The following is a 16563-nucleotide window of genomic DNA, read 5'->3' on the forward strand; positions in this document are numbered from 1 at the left end:
AGCCATCTTTAAATACAATAAATTTAGCCACGGATTGTTGCATCTGTGCCAATTTTTAGTTTTAAAAGAAGTGGAAGGTCCAGAGCCACTACATAGAGATGATTTTTGCCAAAACTTGGAAACTTATTTTCTGAAAGCCTATTCAAATCTGTTTAATAATTCAATTCTGTTTCTTAGCTTTTGCTCTCTTTAAGCTCAAAAGTTGAGACACTGAATACACGTTTTGAGAAAACATTATATGGGAAATTTGGAGTTTCAGATCCAGCAATGGTGGGAATAATCTTTAAGGACAGGAGTAGTAAGTGTGTGTGGTGGTGGTGGTGGGGTTCTCCAAATGTAGGCATCTCTGTTGCTAAGCAGCTGGGTGATGAATGAGATTTACCTACTGGGCTTTTCTCTTCTCTTTACATTTGTAAAATAAAGCCACAATAAAGGGGGTGAAGAGGGTTTGAAACCATCATTTCCAAGTTTCCCACTACTGTAACAACATATTTAACAACCTGATGTTCTCTTGGTGGACAATTTCCCATAATTCTTTACGTTAGTGTAGTTCACTGAGGAATCGGCGCAAGGCATAATCATTTAAATTCTTACCTACCTACTAATCCATCACTTTGGAAAGTCTAAATCTAATGATTTTGTGAAAGTTCTAGAAGGGCCATTTTATCTCATCCTGGGAGATTTGCCTCAAAAGTAGAATGATTCTTTCTCTTTCATCTTTAGCTACCTGAACCTTTCCTAGGAGCTTTAAAAATCCTTGGGGCGGAGGGGAGGGGGGGTGCAAAAGCAATCCCCTCCCCCCGCAACAAAACTACAAATCCCAGGAGGCAAAGCGGCAGCCATCGCCCCTCCCAATCCCCTCACCCTTAAATCGAGCTTGCGAAAACTCGGGTTGGGGCATCCTGCCACATGCCTGAAAGAAGCGTCCGCGGTTGGCCCCGGCCTTGTACCGCCGCAGCCTCCGGTACCTTTAAGTCGCTGCCCGGGCGCCGACGCGCGACGCGACGCAGGGCGGGTGGGCGTGGCGGACATCACCTGTTCGGGGCGGCGCACGCGCAGTGCGGGCGCGGCGAGGGGGCGGGGCGCGGGGCGGGGCCGACGGCGCCGGGCTGGCCGAGCTCGGCTGCTTCTGGGCTGCTGCTCCGGCGCTGAGGCGGCAACCGGGAGGCAGGGAGCGAGCGAGCGGCTCGCCTGGCGCTCGCAACATGGAGGAGCGGCCGGCCGCGGGCGTCGCCTGCGGAGCCGACTGAGCCGGTGCCGACTCCGCGGGCGGCCGAGACGGCGCCGAGCCCCCAGGGCCGGGCAGCCTGCACGCTTCGGGGCGGACCCCGGCTGGCGGGGCTCCGGCGGCCGCGGGCTTCTGCACCGGGACGTGTCCCGCCGAGCCATGGGCAACGAGGCGAGCTTGGAAGGGGAAGGGCTCCCCGAAGGGCTGGCGGCGGCCGCAGGCGGGGCTGGCGGCTCGGGGAGCGCCCTGCACCCCGGGATCCCAGCCGGCATGGAGGCGGACCTGAGCCAGCTGAGCGAGGAGGAGAGGAGACAGATCGCTGCTGTCATGTCAAGGGCGCAGGGGCTGCCCAAGGGAAGCGTCCCCGCGGCCGCTGCGGAGTCGCCTTCCATGCACAGGCACGCACAGCATGATGGAGATGTCCAGGCATATATATATCGCTTCCCGTGCACGCATGTGTGTGTGCCTGCACGGTGGTACATATATGTCGCCTCCCTTCGTTTTATTCTCCCTAATGGGGTGGCGATAAGGCGATCATAAGCTTTGGATGGGCGGAATAAAATTGATGCAGTGTAGAGTTTCTGGTGGGATAGTCGAGGATTGCATTCTTGGAATTGTGATTTTAGGTTGTGATTTTTTTTTTTATTTTATTTTTGGCCTTTTGCAACCTTTTCCCTCTAGAGTGGTGTGGAGAGACGCCCTACAGTGTTTTACTAATCTGGAAATCTTCCATTAATACATCACAGACGTGTTGAAAAATGGGTAGAGCTGGGTTACGTGTTTACCTGTACGCTTAAACCTCCTTAGTGTTCTGAGGTCTTTTTCTCTGAGAACGGTGTGTAAATATTCCTGTAACAATACCCTTAACCCTCTGGAGGTGACTGGTCCTCCCTTCCCAACCTTTCCCCAGAGAACAGGAGCTGCCTAGGTAAAAGGCATAGAATAAATATACCTCTTCTATCCAGTGAGAGGCCCTAAGATATTTTGTGACATTAAACAGATGGTTTGGTCACAGCGGAGCAGGTGCTGTACATGTATTTCTGAATTAGCATATGCTAGTTTTTAAACCGTTGCTCTTTTTATGCAAAAATGACTTTTAGTTTATAGAACATATGAATTTGCATTACCTTGAGATTAGGTTTCAATACACATTTAAAAACAAAATAAGTAAATGACAATTTGCACAGGCAATTATAAAAGCTAATCTGTAACATTAACATCCATTTCCTCTCCAGCTTTACATTTTCCCTTTTTCTAATGAATTAGTTGTTTTCTAATTAGAGTACCAAGAGGGTATAATCATGCTTTCTCCGCCTTTATTATTGTAAACAAACCCTTTAACACCCTTCAGCCGAAAAATTTCTATCCATGGTCCTGAAATATCCTTTGTAATAACTGACGGGACTTACACAATCTTGACTTGAGATACTGAAAGTATGAAAGAGCTGAATATATAGTTATAAAATGATCTACCTCATAAACTTAAAAAAACATTTCATCTTAGCTGCTAGCGTACAAATCCAAGTGGGTACTTTTGCCAAATAGCATAATAAACCTATCATAGGAGCAGTTTAAATTTCTTAAGGGTAGTGATCTTGTTTTCATGTAATTCTGAAATGTTGGAAATTTGTCAGGTGAAAATCCCTATTTAATTTGAAAGAAACCACAGTAGCATGGAAATTAGCAACAAAATTTATTTTTTTTTGTTTTAAAACTAGTAAAGGTTTGGCCTTTTTCTTTTAATTATTTACAAGAGGATTTGTTTTCTCTGATTGATAAAATCCCGACTTTGAAAAGAAAAAACAATCCAGTCGTGCATTTAGCGTGTCGTTTTAGGATAATAATGAGCTGCAGTGCTTTTCTTAGTCAGATCTGTAATTTTTCCAGAGGGGCACATGCAACAGGTCTGGCATGGTTGCAAATACAGCTGAGATCATTGGTGTTTGGATTTCCACCTTTGCTTCTGTACAACAGATGGCTGAAGAAAAGATCTGCCAATATAACTGTTACTTTATGTTGTGTGTGTGTATTGCAGTATACTTTCAGAGTTTCTCATTAGCAACTGGACACTTTAGGATTATCATTAGGCAATTTCTGCTCTCAATTGCAATTGGTAAAGGTTTGTAAAAGATACGCACACATAATTTTTTGATTTTTGCAACACATTTACATTTTGTTAAAGTATTTCTTTAAAGGGTACTTTTGAAAAAATATACATATGTGTGATATTGAGAGATTCACTTGACCTTGTCATTTAGACTTTCAGGATCACATTCCTTAAATATGTGCTTTTATAACGGTCCAAATTACTTCAGATTTTTAGAATTTAAGAGATATGCACTAGACATGGCAAAATTTATTTCTCTTACCTTACTTTCGAGAAGTAAGGATTTTTAGCCCCAAGACTCAAGTTATTGTATTGATTTTTCTGTGACTCATAGTAAATTAATATGCATTTTTCAACACATGTGTGTCTTAGGTTCCTTGCCTCTAAAGAAGATAACAAGATCTGTCTTACCTGTGTCAGGAAGTCATTTTGAGGATGACTCAAAAGTTCACAGGGATGTTTTTGCTGGATTTTTAATATTGAAGAGTGTGACAAATATAAAGCATGGTAATCTCAACGCTAGCAATAGAAAGTCTCAATTATAGCCACACACAAGCTGCGTTTGGTATTCCTCATTGTTAGAAATACTAATGTACAAATTTATATTCCTGTACATATGGGCAAGTGAGAGTGCTCCCACAGGCACCACATTAGGAGGCTGGAGGCCCGACTTCCTTACCTAGTCATATGACTTTGAATTAGTCTCTTAGCCTTTTAATTCCCATTTCCTACTAGTATGAAAGTGAATAGATATTTCTTAGGCATTTTTATTTGTGATATGGAATATTTCATGTGACTCAGCACCATCAAATTAAGTGTCATTGACTGTTGTGTTACATTTAAAAACATTTCATCATTCCAGCTGCTTCACATTTTTATATTTGCATATGCCTGAAATATCATTTTCTCTGATACAGTTCTCTACTAACTTATGAAAGGAAAGTTCTCATCTGAGAAGAGCAATAGTAAAATGAAAAAGGATGTGGAATTAAACACAAATAACTCAAGCTAGAATCAGAATAGGGTTGCAATCAAAATTCTTATTTTCATGTTGATTGATTGTAGACCTAGTGAAAGACAATTTTATTACTACTATTCATTTTATTCATGAACGTGTGATATGAGATGGCTTAGTGCAAAACTTCGTGATAGAAGATAAGAATTTCGAGTTGATTATTTCCTTTAGTGCTCCAGCCTCCCCCACTGAGTGACCATCTGCTCCACTTTTTTTGTTTGTCTTTCTTTTAATATAGAACAATAGGTCAAGTCCAGGCTCTTAAGTGAACATGGGAAGTATCCATTTAAAATCTTAGAAGACCTTTAGAAGATTTGAAGTGAAATGAATTCAAGAAACTTTAATCTAGAGTGAAGTAAAAACCCGTTATGTTCATTCATCAGTTTTTACGTTGTGAACCATTCATTTATTCATTGATTCATCAAACATTAATGCTTTTCTCCTAGTCGCCAGGTCTGATTCTAGCAATGAAAAGATAAGTGAAATGTGCTCTTCCAGCTCACAGTTCAGTGTATAAGCCACAGATTGCATTTAGCTTATCTTTCTTTTAGCAGAATGGTTGTTATGGCAAACACAGTTCACAAGATCACATTTACTCAGGCAGCTTTACATTTTTGCTTGGCGTTAAGTTGCTATCTTTGTGATTTTCTTTCTGGTTTTCGTTTTTTACTTGAATTCACATACTGATAACAATTAAAACAAAGTCAGAATTTGGGGACAGTCTTTGGGGCTATGTAGGTCTTTTCTGACAGCACAACGTAATATTTGTGGGATGTTTATGCAATTATAATGTATTACAATGTGTGGCACACGCAGCTTGTTTTAATTTTGGTGTTTTATGTTACCACAAGTGTTTGGTATTTGTGAAGTTCTTTTTTTTTTAGTTGCTATTACACCTACATTAGGTTAAGTGAAGAAACAGTATCACAAGACACAGATTAAGATAAGTTTAATAGTATTTTCAGAAAATGACAATTTAATAAAATCAGGAATAGATTTCTTTGGCCTTTGTTTAAAGATAACTTTCAAGAACCACATACAAAAGTGCAGTTTAGTGAAATTCCCAAATAATTACTTACAAGATAGGCACAAACTAGAATGAAGTTTTTTCAAGGGAGTTTTGCATTACATTAATTGAATGCAGAAACATTTCCCGAATAATGTCAAAATCTATACAGTGTACCTTTGGAAATAACCTATTTTCAGTTATGTACAGTGGCTCTTCTGCCTTCTGAAGGGGGGTAGGGGGACAGACAAGGTGCCCTGTGAAGACATCCTTATTATGTCCAAATGTAAATATTTAGCAATGATTTAAAAAAATATATCAGAGAGCTTTGGGAAATAACTCAGGAAATAGTGTGCGGTCTCTTTTAAAATGAAAGCGTTGGAAACATAGTAAAATGTTTACGTAAAAAACCCTTTCCTAGAGGAACCTACCTAAACTCTTCTATTATAGTTAGCATTAAAATTGCACAGTGCTGGCGTCAATTGCAGCACCTTGCACACACCAGGAAGATACTGGACCAGTGAACTACTCTACCATATTTACTCATTTCATTACATCATTTTGTGCGTATGTGCCAGTGGAAAAAATACTGTCTTTCTGACAATATTTGCTACAAGTAACACTTTTCCATTTCTTCTAACACTCTCTTAGATTCTGATTTATGCTGTAAGCATTAGGGAAGTTCTGAAGAAAATTATTAAATAGCACAAAGTTGAAAATATGTAGCTGTGCCCCTAACTAGCCAATTTGGCAAACTAAATAAAAGATGTTCAACTCTATTGTGACCATCTTACATTTCAGGTGCTCCAAAATCATTAATTCTTTTTCCTTGTTCTTTCAAAGAGAAATATATATTTTCCAATGTAAAATGACATAAATAAAACAAAACTACTTACCTGGTTTCCTCCACAGTTATGGTGTGGGATGCAATTAGTTGCCCTTCAAAATTTAACATACCTTAAATGACTTTTAGCTAATATATATACATCTATGAACGAAAGATCTATTTTAATTATTCAGCTCAAATCACTTAAAGTATCATATTTACAGAATGTTTTAAAAGAAATAATTGTCTTGTGAAGCTACTTGTCACACACTAGGAATGTCAGTGATAATAGATAAGATAAATAAATAATGTAACAAACACTGAATGAAGCTGGTACATATTTTCTTCCACTGAGGAAAGTAATAGCACTTTTAAAAAATGGGATCATAGCTAGCTTCATGCTGTTTATCAGGCTATATCTCACAATACTTTGAGCCTCAACTATGGTATTGTATGAAAACTTCACAATTAATAATCAACTATTAGAAAAGACAAAGTGATATTGGTCTTGCACAAGAAAATTTGTTTCTTAAACAAGTTTAGTAATTTATAAAGTTTAATAAGGAGAATGTTTGATGAGTGTTACGATTCTAGTAGAACAGAGCAAAACTGAGTGAAGCATTGGATTTCTCAGCATGCCTAAACTGTGTCGTTTACCTCCATCACCACCAACTCACCTAATGTCACAGTGTGACTTCTGTAACTAATATGAATTTTCAAAATTAAGTAAAAACAAAACTAGCAAGCTGTTATACTTTAAAATGAGGACTTTTACTTCTTAATTCTCTTAGTTTTTTTCTTGACCATAATTTTTGATCAAAAAGGAAATAGAGATAGTTACATATGTATTACATTGATTTACTGCAGTTTTATTTTTTGAACCTATATGTTATATTCTAGTAAGTATATTTTTGTAAGTTTATATTGTTTAACCACATAATTTTTCATTACCAACAAGCTGCTTTTGCTACACTACCTTGTTGAAAAATTCTACCTATTCAAAAATAACAGACAGGGCAAATTTTATGATCAATATAGGCTCCAACACAAATTGCGTCTATATATGTTTGAGTTACAAGAAAACAATAACTTTTAAATATTGATTTGATTTGAAGTAACTTCTACTATTTTTATTTTCTAGGAAACAAGAGTTGGATAGCAGTCAGCCTCCCAAGCAACCAGGAAAGCCACCGGACCCTGGGCGTCCCACTCAGCCTGGACTCAGTAAAAGTAGAACTACAGATACGTTCAGGTCGGAGCAGAAATTGCCTGGAAGGAGTCCATCCACTATTAGCTTGAAAGAATCCAAGTCTAGAACTGATTTTAAGGAAGAATACAAGTCTAGTATGATGCCTGGTTTCCTCTCAGATGTTAACCCTCTAAGTGCTGTCTCCTCTGTGGTAAATAAATTCAACCCTTTTGATTTGATATCAGACTCTGAAGCATCCCAGGACGAAACTACACGGAAACAAAAAGTTGCTCAGAAGGACCAAGGAAAATCAGAAGGAGTCACAAAACCTCCTTTACAGCAGCCGTCACCCAAATCGGTTCCTAAACAGCAGGGGCCAGCGAAGGAAGTGATACAACAGGACAGCCCTCCCAAGTCAGCATCCTCCCAACAAACAGAAAAAATAAAAACACAACCCCCCAGCACAGGAAAGCCTTCCCAGGCATCTTCCCAGCCTCCACCAACAGACCAGGCAAAGGTGCCTATTCAAAGAGATGCAGCCAGGCCTCAGACTAAACCTTCAGACACAGGAAAGCCTTCCCAGCAGAGTCCAGCCAAAACACCAGCTCAGCAAGCAAGTCCTGGGAAATCTGGAGCCCAACAGTCTGGACCTGCAAAAGCAACAGTCCAGCAGCCAGGGCCAGCAAAGTCCCCAGCTCAACCAGCAGGGACAGGGAAGCCCCCAGCCCAACCTCCAGTGGCATCCAAGCCTCCAGCACAGCAGGCTGGAGTCGAGAAGACTTCATCTCAGCAGCCTGGGCCAAAGTCTCTCACTCAGACTCCTGGTCTTGGAAAGATTCCACCAGGGCCAGTAAAGTCTGCAGCCCAGCAGCAAGGGACAGCGAAACTCCCAGCTCAACAGCCTGGCCCACAGCCTCCGGCTAAGGTACCTGGGCCTACAAAGACTCCAGCTCAGCAATCTGGACCTGGAAAGATACCAGCTCAACAGCCAGGCCCAGCAAAGCCTTCACCTCAGCAGCCCACTCCAGCAAAGCCTCAGCCTCAGCAACCAGCTCCCACAAAGCCTCCACATCAACAGCCTACCCCAGCAAAGCCCCACCCTCAACAGCCCACTCCAGCAAAGCCCCAACCTCAGCAGTCCACTCCAGCAAAGCCCCAGCCTCAGCAGCCCGCTCCAGCAAAACCCCAGCCTCAACAGCCCAGTCAAGCAAAGCCCCAGCCTCAACAGCCTGCTCCAGCGAAACCCCCAGCTCAACAGCCCATGAAAGCGACAAGCCAAACAGTAACTGGAAGGCCTGTGCAGCCACCACCAAGTTCTGCAGCAGAGAGTCCAGGACAAGGTCTCTCTAAAACCATCTGCCCCCTTTGTAACAGCACTGAACTTCTGTTGCATATTCCAGACAAGGCCAATTTTAACACATGCACTGAGTGTCAAACCACCGTCTGTAGCCTCTGTGGTTTTAACCCCAACCCTCACTTGACTGAGGTGAGTGCACTTAGTACAGTCCAAGACCGGTGGGCACAGGCACCGTCCACACATGGTGCCAGATTTCGCACTTAGAACAGGGACTGCTTGTCTCTCCCTCTCTCTCTCCCTCTCTCTCTGCCCTCTGTCCCTCTCTTTTCCCTGTCAATTTATTTTTGTAAAATATTCTCTTGAATGAAAGTGCTAACATAGTGCCACAGTCTCTGAAAATGTGGCATAATGAAACAAATATGAACTGAAGGAAAGGAAGTGAACTCCTAGATTCTCTGTGTTTAACATCTATGTTATTTGTTGGTTAGCACAAACTGATATTGTTTTCATTTTAAAATTGATGCTCCCACCTACCAATTTTGGTATTGTTGTGCAGTTTGTTTGTTTTAGGAGTTTTTTTCTTTTTCTTTTTGAGACAAGGTTTGCTATGCAGCCCAAGCTGACTTAGAATTCTTTATGTAGCTCAGATTGCTTCTAACTTGTGATCTTCCTTTCACAGCCTTCCAAATTTCGGGATCACAGGCATGCTCAGCCCCACACAGCTTGCATTTGATACTGTTAACTGAGGTCATATTTGCATTTAAGAAAGTGGATAATTATTTTCAAATTTTAAATATATTTTTAATAGTAACTGGAATAGTTTTCCATTTGTACATGCCATCCCCATTGATGATGCTTCTCTACCCGATGAGGGTTTACCCACTACATTAGCTGAGAGTCACTGATAACAACATGGATTAGTCCACAAAATGAAGTTAATAAAGTGGACTCATTGTTGATATGTGGGTTTTCAGAAGATGTGTTGATGTCAGTTACCTAGATAACCTGCTTAACCATCAAATCAAAAGGGACCAGGAGTGAGGCCAATGACTACAGGTTGTCTGCAATTAGTGTTGATAGAACAATTCTCAGGTAGTCACTGCATAATAGCTTAGCGCATAAAGGCCTGGAATAAAGTAGTATTTTAATAGGTTGATATTAGGTATGTTCTAGAAGGAAGGGACCAAATATCACAGTGCAGTGAAAAAAACTAGAAAGTTCAGTGAATTTTTAAAACGTGAAAAAATGTTTATCTTTTTCGGTCTGGGTTTCCTCACTTGGGATGACTTTTTTCTAGTTCTATCCATTTACTTGCAAATTTCATGATGTCAGTGTTTTAATGGCTGAGCAATACTCCACTGTGTAAATATACCACATTTTCTTTAACCATTCCACTGTTGAGGGTCATTTAGGTTGTTTCCAATTTCTGGCTATTATGAATGGAGCAGCTGTTAACATGGTTGAACAAGTGTCTCTGTGGTAGGATGAAGTGTCCTTTGAGTATGTGGCCAAGAGTGGTATAGCTGGGTCATGAGGTAGATGGATTCCCATCTTTCTGAGAAACTGGCATACTGATTTCTATACAAGTTTGTAGTTCCAACAGCATTGGTTGTATGTTCCCATTACTCCACATCCTCTCCAGCATGAGCTGTCACTTGTTTTACTGGTCTTAGCCATTTGACAGGTTTAAGACTAAATCTCAAAGTAGTTTTGATTTGCATTTCACTGGTGGAAGAATAGTGAACATTTTTAATATTTCTTAGCCATTTGAGTTTCCTCTTCTGAGAATCCTCTGTTTAGATCTGTACAAAGTTTTTAAATCATGTTATTTGTTTTCTTGATACTTAGTGTTTTGAATTACTTATATATTTTGGATACTAGCCCTCTATTGGATATATAATAAATAAAAATAAAATCTTTTTCAATTCTGTAGGCTGTCATATTACCCTTTAATGATGTCCTTTTCCATACAGAAGCTTTTCAGTTTTATGAGGTTCCATTAATTAATTGTTATCTTTGCCTGTGCTAATGATGTTGTGTTAGAAAGTCTTCTCCTATGTCAATGAGTCCAAGGCTGGTTCCCACTTTCTGGTCTGTCAGGGTCAGTGTTTCTGGTGTTTATATTCAGGACTTTGATCCATTTGGATTTGAGTTTTGTACAGGGTGATAGATATGGATCTATTTGCATCTTTCATGCTGGCCTACTTGTATAAGCTTTATTTGGGAGAGAAAATAATATATAATAGGGAATATTGTGTTCTATAACCATTTAAATGAGCCACTTTTTACTTATAAAATTATAATTAATAAGAACATTTATAAATGTTCTTAAAAATGATGGACAGAATCATATTGTAATTGGTGTGTGTGTGTGTGTGTGTGTGTGTGTGTGTTTAACTTTTTTAAATTTTAGTAAAGTTGTATTTTGGCCTATACTATACTGTTTTGATAATGATACAAGGAAATCATTTGAAAGACAGATGGTTTATTCATTGAATATTTGCATTTATTACACTTCATTGGTAAGTCACAAAGCAAAGAATGCATTTGGAAATATATGAAAATTTATTGCTTATATGCCCAGTATTTGAAAGACAGATCTTATTTAAATGTCTAACTCCTGGGAGGCATTCTGAAACACGGTTATGGGATAGAGATGAGACATGAATGCTGAATTTCACATGATTAAAATGTACTCCATTTATGTATGCATCTGTAAATATGATATATGCAGATAACAAGAGCCATGGAAGATAAAAGTGAACATGATGAACTTCTGAGTAGGAAGCACTCTTTTCTAGTGCGGAAGATTGAGGAAAGCTTCATGGAGAAAGTGTCTTTTCTATGGAAAGTATCAGTAGAAATACTTATTAAATAGGGAACATGCAACAGATTAGGATTTGAGCAAGACCTGGATTTAGACCAACACAGAGCGTGTTTAGGATACTGAGAGTAATTACGGGAGTGCTGAGATGGCTCGTTATGTAAAGGCACTGAACACACTTGCTGTACAGGCCTGGTGCTGAGTTGGGTCCCTAGATCACACCGTGGAAGGAAGAAACCGACAACTCCTGAAAGTCTTCTTCTGATCTCCATATGTGCCCTGTAGTATCCCCAACACTCTTTTGTAATTCAGCTTATTCCTCTCTGTGGTGTGGAAGGCCTTTAAACTCCCTGCCCTCACTTAGGCTGTGGAGATGGGAGCCATTCCAAGCACATCCTAAGAAGCCCCTGGCTGCCAGCCTAGAGCTCTGGTGTGCAGAGGAGGTCATAGCTGTAGCTCTTCTTGCTGGGCCATTAATGGAATTAATCACTACAGCACAGGCTTTCTCTTTGAGTCTGCTTCCTGACACAAACTGAACATTTACTTTCTAATTATTGACAAAGGATTTTTTTTTTTGCTGTTGTTTTTGTGCATTTTCTTTATCACTATCAGTGAGTAGCCTCAGGCAGGACACATCTGTGGACAGATTTAAAGGTTTGTCTATAATGTTGGATCATTCTGTGAACTCTTCTGAAATGATACAGTATAAGAAAATGACTTGTCATTTCCAGAACACTGATAACAAACTAAACATTAGTGATGGAATTGAATTTGTTCATTTTATTTTTAGTAATTACTTTTGGTCAAAACTAGATGTTAAATTAAATAAAAGCATGGTTATTTTTCAAGGACAAAGCAGTAACAAAACCAAACCAGACTTTCATATATAGATTTGCATCTTATTAAACCTTATTAAAAAGATGACCCCAAACATGCTTTATATACTTTAGTTGGGGAAAGTGGTTTCCCTATTCTCTCTGTAGTGATAGTCCCGTCACTACTACTGATTTAAGAGAAACGTGTGTGTGTGTGTGTGTGTGTGTGTGTGTGTGTGTGTATGTGCATCTGTGTATGTGCATGCATGTGAGTGTGTGCATGTGTGCCTCTCTCTCTCTCTCTCTCTCTCTCTCTCTCTCTCTCTCTCTCTCTCTGTGTGTGTGTGTGTGTTAGCTGTGTGCAGTAGGGATTGTTTAGACAACCTGGTGAGAAAAGTGTAGAGAAGTATGGTAAACAAGAAGAGAAGAGAGAGGCTGGCACCTTTGGTGAAGGAAAGATAGAATAACATTTCTTGTGGTGGAATAGCTGAAAGATTTTTTTACAAAAGAAGTTTTTCTTTTTCCTTTTTCCAATTACTTGCTGTTTTTAGTTAGCACAGAATTTTTTTGGCACCTCCAATTCTAAGCAAAAATGGTACACAACCCCCCTCCCCCAACCACAAGAAAAGACTGAGTTTACAAGTGTTGAGCACCTCCCCTAGGGTTACATGTTTAATGTGAAAATGGACTGGTAGTATAAGCTGATAGGGTGAAGCACTGGATGAAATGGACATTGGAAGTAGTTGAGGGAGAGCTGAGGAAAAACTGCACAAAGTCATCTCAGAGGTCCCTTTGAATCAGCAAATACAAAAATGTAGTGGGTTCATTCAGGTGACATAAATAACATAAATTATGTGCCTTCTGAGAAAGACTCAAAAGGATACTTCGTTAATGATTACCACATTCAAATTTCAGTAGGTTGATTGAAGATAAAATTGGACTTGGTTAATGATCTGGAAAACAAAAGCCCATAATTGCCCCAGATTGCAGAATCAAAAAAAAAAAAAAAAAGTCATCAAAGTTCTTCGACTACTTGCTTAGCATCCACTAAGTTTCATGGATGTTCTAGATTCTGGGCATCCAGGCATGAACAAAATAGGCTGGAGTCTTTATCTTATGGGTTGGTATTCTAGACTGCATCATAAATAGCTAAACCATATGGTGTGACAGATGGTAAAAGAATATAAAGGAGAGGAAATACAGGAGGGTTATATTATGTACAGGAGAGGGATGGGGTGAGTCCTGTGGTTCCTTCTCACTTTCAGTTGGAGGTGAGTGTTGTAGGGTTCCTGGATGATTTGGGTTGTAAACGTCTTAATGAAGTAGAGGAGATAGCTCAGTGGATAAATGTGTTGCCACCAAGCATGACAACTGGAATTTTATCTCCAGGACTCACATCATGAAGGAGTGAACCCACCCCAAAAGTTGTCTTCTGACCCCCATGCAGGAGTCATGGAGTGCATGTGCCCCCAAACGCAAAATAAAGAAATGTTAAAAATTGCTAAGTAGTAATGTTAACTGAAGCTCTAATTAGTGAGTGTAGTTGAAGGTTAAGAAAAAGTAGAAATGAATCCAGTAATGTGTAATTCTGAGATCAAGTCATTCACGAAATTCCCACTCGAGAGTGATTTTTATCCCTAGACACCTTAAATGACACCAAGTTATCTCTTGATAAAATTCATTTTATATAGCAAGATAAAAATATGTAACATTGTAAATTTATAACTCAAACATTAAAATTAAAACACAGGAAGTTATAGCAATCACTACCACAAAATGTAAAAGCAAGAGCTAGTTCTTTCGTTCTAGAGTGCCAGCCTCAGTACTGGTGAAGGAGGCTTTTACTTTTAATGAAACATCTGTTGTACTTTTTAAAAAACTTATGGATTCATGTCTAAACTAAAATCAACACTGGAGTAATCTGAAGAGTCTACTTGATCAAAATTATTAGTTAAAAATGTGTGTTGTTTAAATGCCTCTTAAAAAACTAGCCTTGGTAATTATGCTAGTCAGCTTTCTATGACTGTGATAACTACCTGGGTAGTTGAGAAGAGACGGGCTTTATTTTAGGTCACAGTTATGTGAAGGAGGGAAGCTACTCATCTAATAGTTGGAGAGTGGAAGTCGGTAGGAAGAGGTGCCACTTCTGCTGTCTCCATCAATGGTATGGTCTTAGTGATTAGACCAGGAAGGCCCCTCTTGGAGTTATCATCACCTCTCAGTAGTTCTCATTGTGGGGACCAGCTTTCTAAACATGGGACTCTGGGGGACATTATAGATGACAATTATAAGAACAATCTAACTGATGAAATTAGAAGAATTTGTGGTTCTGAATGGTATGAGAATTTGAAATAACATATTTATGATGCTGTCTAGTCAGTATAATTATTCATTATTTTCCATCAAGGCAATGTGTCCTTTAACTGGCACCATGTTCATATGAAATCTTAAGATAAATAACATCGCACAATTCCAAGCATAAGATTTTTGGAAGATGATTCAGAAAAAGCTGAAAACTATGGGATTCTAGGTTGGACATTGTGGGTTTGAATTCTTGTTTATCTACTTGCTGGTTGTTCGATTTCTTCAAGCTTCTGTCTTCTGAGTGGTTGGTTTCATTCTTTCATGGAGATAGGAGGCATAATTAAAAGTCACAGTAAGCTATAAAACTGGAATTGTTCTTAAATTGAAATTATAGCTACATCTTATTGTTGTTATTAATTGATGTAACATTCAAAGGCAGTAGGGGTTAGTGCTGGTTTCATTTGTGGCTTAAAAAAATGAGGGCGCCAGGCAGTGGTGGCACACGCCTTTAATCCCAGCACTCGGGAGGCAGAACCAGGTGGATTTCTGTGAGTTTGAGGCCAGCCTGTTCTACAGAGTGAGATCCAGGACAGACATGAAAACTACACAGAGAAACCCTGTCTCAAAAAACCGGAAAAAAAAAAAAAAAGGACAAGAATTTAAGTTGTGTAGCAACAGGTCCTGCAGGAACCCAAATATACTGATCCCCAAAGTCAACATCTGTCTATAGAAGATCACATTGTCTTTAACTTGATATTAGATTTGCTAGGAAGTGTCTAAATTTCTAAGTTACAGAAAGTATATGTATATATTCATGTAAATTTTATTTTACATATTCTTAAGAGGTCAAAGAAATTGACTTCATAGTTTCGGAAGAGCAACTAGTATAAAAAGAGTCTTAAGGAAGGAACCTGGTTTCTTATCTTCCTGATCACTCCTGCTGGAAGCCTTACCTTGACTTCAGTTTTGTTCTCGAGGAAATCTCTACCAGCATTTGCCAGTAGAGATCAGGTGGGTGACATCTGCTTCTGGTTAGGGGCAGCATCTGTAGTCTAGAAGGAGAGACAGTAATTTAGCAATTTAAGATCCAACTTTTTTGTACAATAGAATATATATGGAGAGAGAGAGAGAGAGAGAGAGAGAGAGAGAGAGAGAGAGAGAGAGAGAGACAGAGGGAGAGATTCCCTATATATAAAACAAGTTACTGTTGTGTTTTTTCTAATAAATAGCATTCACTGTAAACTATTTCATAGCAATAAGTTATTTGTATTATTAATTTGTCAGTTAGAAGTTTTAGTTCTATAGTTATAATAAATCATAGCATCACATTCAGTGCATGAAAAACAAATTGAGTTGACTAGTTTCTTCATATGTGAGCCTGACAATAGAAATAAATTCTCTGTTTGGATTGGCTGAAAAAGCTAAGCTTCGCTCCACATTTCCTCTTGTTCTGTTGGACTGACAGAGGAGGAAGGATTTCAAAACATTATCAGAAGAAAATGAATGATAATGAGAATTCAGATTAAATTTGTCTGAAACAAAGACAAAATAATGTACGGCTGATGAAGCATGATTTGAAACCCACTTCCCTGATATGTTATCTGTGAAATATATTTATACACAGCTGTGCAGCATTTGAAATCATTTATAGGTTGTAAGAGGTTTTCATTCAAAAACCTATGAGTCAAATTAGGGGACTCTGCATTTTCACATGAGGTTTAATATATTTTTTAGCATTTTTACCATTTTGTCAACTGTGTTTTTCCTTCCCAAGCTAATGCGTACAAGGTGACTGCCTTAATTTCCCCGAGCTTCTGGTGGAGTTTAATGATCTGCAGCTCTTAGTACATGTTGAGTTCATACTTGGCTTTATGTTTTCAGCCCGTGAGACTTTGGTCTACTTCACTAGCATGGGGTGCTTTTAGGTAAAGGCACAGGAGCTCACAGTGGAC

The 16563-nt window shown here is 39.3% G+C and overlaps 1 protein-coding gene across 7 annotated transcripts in view; it reads left to right on the forward strand.

The window, feature by feature from the left end:
* The first annotated feature begins 1248 nt into the window (after positions 1-1248).
* Positions 1249-16563, forward strand: part of Pclo (piccolo presynaptic cytomatrix protein) — a 341169-nt gene continuing 325854 nt past the window's right edge. For 3 of the 7 annotated variants that reach the window (XM_042272921.2, XM_042272923.2, XM_076566312.1), the window contains exons 1-2: positions 1250-1626; positions 7324-8857. In XM_042272921.2, the coding sequence (XP_042128855.2) occupies positions 1388-1626; positions 7324-8857 (1773 nt within the window). In that variant the 5' untranslated portion in view covers positions 1250-1387. Of the gene's footprint in view, positions 1627-7323; positions 8858-16563 lie in introns of all 7 variants that reach the window. The other 4 variants (XM_042272922.2, XM_076566310.1, XM_076566311.1 and 1 more) reach the window with 2 other exon arrangements.

The sequence above is a fragment of the Peromyscus maniculatus genome, chromosome 3, assembly GCF_049852395.1.
Source record: "Peromyscus maniculatus bairdii isolate BWxNUB_F1_BW_parent chromosome 3, HU_Pman_BW_mat_3.1, whole genome shotgun sequence".
NCBI classification, from domain to species: domain Eukaryota; kingdom Metazoa; phylum Chordata; class Mammalia; order Rodentia; family Cricetidae; genus Peromyscus; species Peromyscus maniculatus.